The sequence below is a fragment of the Plasmodium cynomolgi genome, chromosome 14 (assembly GCF_000321355.1).
Source record: "Plasmodium cynomolgi strain B DNA, chromosome 14, whole genome shotgun sequence".
Taxonomy (NCBI): domain Eukaryota; phylum Apicomplexa; class Aconoidasida; order Haemosporida; family Plasmodiidae; genus Plasmodium; species Plasmodium cynomolgi.
Genome location: NC_020407.1, coordinates 1,409,893 through 1,416,225, shown reverse-complemented (window position 1 = coordinate 1,416,225; position 6,333 = coordinate 1,409,893). Strand labels below are relative to the sequence as shown.

Sequence of the window (6,333 nt, the reverse complement as noted above, 5' to 3'; positions counted from 1 at the left end):
GGACAAAAAAAAAAAAAAATAGGAAAAAAATAGTATGCCTTTCAAACTTCATCATCAAACTCGGTAACGTTTTCAATTTTGTAGGCTTCGCTTTGTTGCCTGAAAACTTCATTACCAAACCCGGCCTAAATTCGTTAAAAGAGGGGTAAAAAAAAATGAACGCAGTTAAAATGGTGCATGCACAGGGAGGGCAGCGGCATAAATGTAACACACACATGAGCACATAGAGCGGGGTAACCGCTGCACGAGATTCACATGATCTTACTATTCCTCCTAGAACGGCTCCCAGGGGGAAGCAACAATTTTCCGCCTTCATCAGGGCCAAGCGAATGTGGTGGGAGGATTCGTCTTCTACGTCCAGCAAACCAAAAATGAACCCGAATATCCCTCCCATTGTTATTGTGAACAATAGAATCAGGTACACCTGAAAAAGTGGCGCATGGGGAATGTGTGCACACGTGCGCGTGTAGGGGTGTGTACGTGGAGGAGCGCTCTTCACATTTACGAGTTTGCTTTCGCGCTTGTTTCTTCGTTCGTTCCTTCGTTTGATCCTTCGTTCGTTCCATCGTTCTTTCCCTCATTCGTTTTTGCTTCCGTTCCGCTCTCGCCGCTTACCTGCGCTACCGACTCAATCAGCGGCCTCGTTATGGACCCCTGGATAAACCCGATCAGGTAGTTTATCAAATCTATTAAGCTGAATGTCAAAGCGAAGGAAATGCTAATTCCGAGGATGCAGTAAATGGGGACTTTGGATAGGGACGACAGGGAAAACAGCCAAGAACGGTCGAAGAAGAGGCACAGAATTCCTGAAAAAACAATCTGCAAAGGTGAAATACGGAGCGCACGTGTGAATACATGATGGTGTGTTTGCATTTTTAATCATCCAACATACTCATATGTAGACATGTACATCCTCTCCTCTGTGCACGTTCGTAAAAAGGCAAAGCCTTGTTTCCGTCGTATCTACGCCAGATTTGCATTCATACCAGTCCCGCCAATATCATCAGTTGGCTTCTTCTATTTTCTGCTTCGTCCGTTACATTGGCATTCAACCGCCAGAAAATTATTAGTCCAACTATGATGAATAGTATACCGAAATACTGCAGGGGGAGGGGCGACAAAATTGGAAATGTAGTAACGAAGCAGTGGGGAAGTAGAGCGGTGGACCAATTAAATAGTGCAACCAAATAGGAGGGGGGCTCGGTTGCTCCTCCTCGCGCAGGTGTAAACTTGTAGGCACCCATACACCCATGTGTTGTATGTTGGGGCTGCCATAGAGCCCTCCTCGCGGGGCAAAAAATGAACACATAAATGTGCACGTTATGTATATTTATACATAACGTGCATACAATGCGATGCGCAACTTACCATGGAAAAAAACTTCGACAGGGAAACCTCAACTAACGTGCAATTGACTATAAGCGAGCACATAATCCCCAGTATCATCCCCACCACGGCACTTATGCTTCCCTTAACGATCAAATCCTTCGTGCAGTTAATTCGAAATCCAGAAAACTTATCGAAATCTTTGATTTCCATATCCATTGTTGCTGCTCCAATGTTGTGATCGACAAAAAGTTGATGGCACAGGATGGTGTACTACGCCTTCGACAAACAGATACGCACGTACGCATAAGTTTATGTAAGCATGTACATATGAAAGCGTATATATATATATATATATATACGTATGTACAGCACGGTTGGCACGTATGGCGCGTATAATGCTTATACTTCTCCAGCGACAGTACTGCAAAAAAATTGGAGATGCGTCACACTTCCGAAAGGTAATTTTTCTGCTTTCGCTTCTTTCTGCCTTCGGTGTTTTTTTAACTGTACTTGACCGGAAACGATGTGCGGAAACGACCCCTCACGCTTCGCATATATCACGGGGGGATTGCGCGCATGTGCTATACTATGCTGTGCTATACTATGCTATGCTATACCACTACCTTTGCGCATACACTTGGGTCAGGTAATTAACCGAATTTATCACAAGCTCCTCCTTTCATGCGTCCTTCAAAGTGCATTTTCACTGGAAAAAAAAAACAACAAAAAAAAAGTGTTTTCCACTGTTCTTTAAAAATACAGCTTAAAAAAAATGCAATTTCGCTAAATTCGTCCTTTACATATGTATACACCCAAAAAAAAAAAAAGATTTTGCTTATTCCGCAAAAACGGGTGAGCGTTACGTTATGCATACAGAAATGTAAAATGAAAATGTACGTATCATTATATGTTCACTTGTTCGCACGTCACATACGTAGCATTCCTGCAAATGTGTTGGTGCGATTTGTCCACGATGATAATATACATTCAGAAAAATTACCGGCACTTTGATCACATATTGGTCCAAAGATATTTTTTTTTTCAGTTCAGAAAATATGCGCTGAACGCTGCGTTGTTTTGTTTTTCCGTAGCTCGTGCATCTTCGCATGGTTTACTTTCCCTAGCCGTTTTCACCTTTTCGTAGCCCCTCTTAACCGTTCCCTTTTTTTCCCCCAGTGGGTAAGACCCAATGGTTAATTTTAAATCCAAAAAATTGCGAACGTCGTTTGGAAAAAAAACACCTAAATCGTTTTGCAAATGTTATGAACGGAAAAAAAAAACGAAAAAAAGAAAAAAGGAAAAAAATTGGCATAAGAAACACACGTAATTTCTAACACGCTGTCGTGTAGAGTACCATTTTTGCAATCACATAAAGGTGAAATGAATGGCGAAACGCACGGTCGTTTTTTATATGTGTATACGTGTAGGTGTGTAGAAGTGTATGCTACGTATATATATATGTGTGTACACTCTGCTGTTGCGGATGCGCAAGGGATGCAGAACGGTAGAGCGGCCTCTTCAATCACACGTGGCGCGTTTCAAGCGCTGTATTAAATGGGGACCGCTTATTCCCCCATTTTGCTGAATTCGTAAGTTGAGCTGCTTCTCCGCAGCTTATTCCTTTCTCCTTTTCGCGTTCTGTCCAAAAAGCAATTTCGTGATTTGTGCATCACCCACCAGTTGTTTCTTCGCATAATTGTGCAGGGGTAGACTCCCCAAGCGTTTTACTTTTTGCTCTAGAATGGCCTCCATTCTACCTAAAAGAGAATTGAGTTAAACCATGTAATAAGTGGGTAACGTGTGGTGTCTTACTTAGTGTAGCTCCTTGTGAGGAGCACAGCTGTATGCAGATACACACACACGTGTGTGTTCGCTCCCCTCATTTGCTAAGGTTAAAAGTGCGGATAAATTCCCGTTGACGTGCCAATTTTACAATTGGGGGGAATTCCTGTTCATCCACTTTGTTAAGCCTCTTTTTGTGCTGCTTCATTTTGGGCAAAATATACTTACCATTTTTCGAGCCATCCACGTGGTGCTAATCCTCAAAAAGATATTCTTTAAACTCTTCCAACTCCTTAAACGGGTAGGTCATGGAGTAAATTAAGATGGTTTTAATTTTCTCCGTGTTGTAGTACGGTGTTTTGTGCGTTATGTAAATGGTCCAATCGCCTATGTCAATGTTCAGCTGCGAGGAGGGGAATAAAAATTTTCGCAAAGGGGTTAGCTCCATTTTTTAGATCCAAATGTGAGAGCGATATCACACGTAAGCTAAGCACACTTAAAAGGGAGCCATGTACAAGTGGGCATATGTCACCCTTTTCAATGCCCTACGACGTAAGTGTTCTACCTGGTCCGGCGCGGCAGACTTAGCCCTCGATCGAATTTGGTGGAAGTTGGTCTGGCGAGGAAATGCACGAAAAAGAAGAAAGGAATGAGACAAAAAATGTGGAAAAAAAAAAAAAAAAAATACAATAAAACCAAGGAAAACCATATGCATTGGTATATGCGCAAAAATGCTAGCTAAATGAATAAGCAGAAAGGCGAGCATTTTACACCTACCGGTTTTATCTCATTGAAGCCCTGCGATAAAATGTGCAAGTTATTAATATCTTTTAATCTTCTATAAGCAAATATCGAATTGATACATAGCGCGGTCGCCAAAGCATAAATGTAAGAACGAATCCTCATTTTTGCTTTATTCCGTCGAAGTGGCACATAAGAGAATTTTTCTATCTAATTGTTTTTTCCGCCTTTTTTATCTTTTTGTTTTTTTTTTAATGTAGTCGTTTCTGTTGCTCTTCGAACTTTGGTGACTTGCGAAATAGAGGAAAGTATGTAGAATAAAAATGGGGAAAAAAAAAATTAGTTATAAAATAACATGTCTTATGAATTAGAAAAAATTGTTTCGTTTCATTTTTTTCCATTTCATAAATTTCCAATTTTACGTTTTGTCATATGGGGCCAAAAAAATCCCGGCTCATGACGCATTGAGGTGAGAAGTCATGATGTACGTACAATACTGGAGGGGGAAATGGCTCACGTGAGCATAGACGTATATACACATGAATAAACACCCCAACACGAGGAATCTGGGCGTCGTTTCAACGAACCGGATGTCACGTTGGATCAAAATTGGGATCCCCAATTGGTGAGAAGGACCACCATGCAGTTTTTTCCCTCCCTTGTATGATCCTTATGGGGTGTACATGGATAAAAAGAGGCCCAGGTGTACACACACATGTTTGCATACAGATTACCATTTTAAAAATGTTTCGAGCTGTTTTGTATCATGTCACGGAGATTTAGGCACTTTCCGTTGTTTCATAAAAATAGGAGTTACTAAGTTTTGCTCGGGGATGGAAGGCATATACCCGTGAATGGCATAAACGGGGGTATGTGCCTACGCGCATATGAACACACACATATGCGGAAATAAAAATGGTTAAACAAAAATTAAACAAAGAGTAGACAACGAAAATTATAAAAATGGAGGAAAAAAAAAAAAAAATGGATTTAGCGCAGGATGTTATTTCGTATAAATTTACACACAAATAATACGTGATTATGAGATAACCAAAAGGGAAGTCCCCCTTTAAAAAAAGAAACCTTCTCCAGAGCACCTTCTTGTCAGTGCATTTGTAGAGTATAAAAAAATGTTCATCGGGAAAGTTGCAAAAGGGTTCCCAAAAAACTGCAAAGAAATGTTTGCACTTTTTTCATAAACGTTTTGCCAAAAGAAATGCCAAAAAAAAAAAAACAAACAAACCATCTCAATCTGGGTAATGGCAAACTTCCAGCCCCCGTCAAAAGGGGGGTAGATAGTCCGAGTCATCGACAACTATCCTGTACAAAAAGGAATTATAATTAGCGTAATTTTGTATGTTTTTGATCAAAAGTTGTCCGTACATCCTATTACACGCCAGGAGATAATTCTCACTCTTTAACCAAGTTGAAACAACAATGTATTTGCTTAAATTATTGAGATTGTTTTTCCTTTTAATTATTTTTGTATATAAATAACCAGGCTGTTTCTGATAAAACCTGCATAAGTCCTTAAGTTTTTCTTCAAATACGTTTCCATGATTTTCGTTCACTTCAAGAAATGTCAAGTATGCATATTTGTTTTGCTTAAAAATTGGGAAAAATTCATACACGGTATCCATGTCGGGGTTTGCAAAACTGTAGGAGAAGGCTCCCCCAATGACGAAGCACACCAGCCTGTTATATGTACGTATTCGAAAAGCGTTGTCAAATATTTTGCCTATCATATTTGGGCTGATGCATGTTTGTGTGTCTGGGGGGGGTTCCGTGCGGGGCGCATCGGGTCGACGCTCAGTTGGCGTTATCCGTGTTTTCCGTGCTATCTGCTTGATTCGATTTATCTGCTTTATTTTTATTGGTCACAATTTCATCGCTGCGTGTTACTCCCTTTTCGCTTTTTTTATTAAAACATCATGTACCGGCAACGACCTCGCCCCTTAAGACAGTATGATGATCTATTGCCTTTCCCCTTTCAGCGTCGCTGTCCCCTCATTTGGTAGTTCTCCTCCTTATGCCTCTTCTTTGCAACACATGCCGTGCTGCAATTAAAAGAATCTCACAGCGTGGATAAGTCGACCGATGCAAGAGTCCCCCTCGATGTCTGTGTGCGTTTATGAATAATATACCTACCCGGGTATGTAATCTACACAAATGTGCAGTTAACCCGTTTCAATAAACTGTTCGCTTAGGGAGGGAAAAAAAAAGGAAAGGAACTGTTATATCAAGCCAAAAGGAGAATTAAAGGTTCATATTTAAATGCGCTGCGAAAAAAAAATGCACAAAAGTGAGCAGTCAAATATGCGAATAGCATGAAAAAGAAAAAAAAACGTCATATGTGGTTAATTTTTGTGGCCCATTTTGGCTTACAAGTTTAAGTGAATCCGAGCTTATAAATGTTGTAAAAAATTGCAAAGGGTGAAAAAGCGTAAATGGTATCACCTCCAAAAGGAGAGAGAAAAAAAA

The 6,333-nt window shown here is 40.4% G+C and overlaps 3 protein-coding genes across 3 annotated transcripts; all 3 read right to left on the bottom strand.

The window, feature by feature from the left end:
- Positions 1-41: 41 nt before the first annotated feature.
- Positions 42-1,752, bottom strand: PCYB_144140 (hypothetical protein; the record flags this gene model as incomplete). The annotated part of the gene is made up of 5 exons (XM_004224885.1): positions 1,369-1,752; positions 987-1,100; positions 616-819; positions 266-424; positions 42-125 (listed from the first exon to the last, which is right to left on the bottom strand). Exons 1-5 carry the CDS (start codon positions 1,543-1,545, stop codon positions 42-44), a joined length of 738 nt encoding a protein of 245 aa, XP_004224933.1. The 5' UTR covers positions 1,546-1,752.
- An 893-nt stretch (positions 1,753-2,645) lies between these two features.
- Positions 2,646-4,147, bottom strand: PCYB_144130 (hypothetical protein). The gene is made up of 4 exons (XM_004224884.1): positions 3,889-4,147; positions 3,677-3,727; positions 3,340-3,514; positions 2,646-3,086 (listed from the first exon to the last, which is right to left on the bottom strand). The coding sequence occupies exons 1-3, from the start codon at positions 4,015-4,017 to the stop codon at positions 3,365-3,367; spliced, it is 330 nt and encodes a 109-aa protein (XP_004224932.1). The 5' UTR covers positions 4,018-4,147; the 3' UTR covers positions 2,646-3,086; positions 3,340-3,364.
- A 985-nt stretch (positions 4,148-5,132) lies between these two features.
- Positions 5,133-5,711, bottom strand: PCYB_144120 (hypothetical protein; the record flags this gene model as incomplete). The annotated part of the gene is made up of 1 exon (XM_004224883.1): positions 5,133-5,711. A coding segment is annotated over one exon (579 nt), but the record flags the coding sequence as incomplete, so codon positions are not given.
- Positions 5,712-6,333: the final 622 nt, after the last annotated feature.

Coding starts and splice junctions, on each gene's coding strand:
- PCYB_144130 (XM_004224884.1), bottom strand. CDS start 4,017: ATGAGGATTCGTTCTTACATTTATGCTTTGGCGACCGCGCTATGTATC. Junction 3,728..3,888: donor GCTTCAATGAGATAAAACCG/GTAGGTGTAAAA, acceptor TTTCCTCGCCAG/ACCAACTTCCACCAAATTCG. Junction 3,515..3,676: donor AGTCTGCCGCGCCGGACCAG/GTAGAACACTTA, acceptor CCCTCCTCGCAG/CTGAACATTGACATAGGCGA.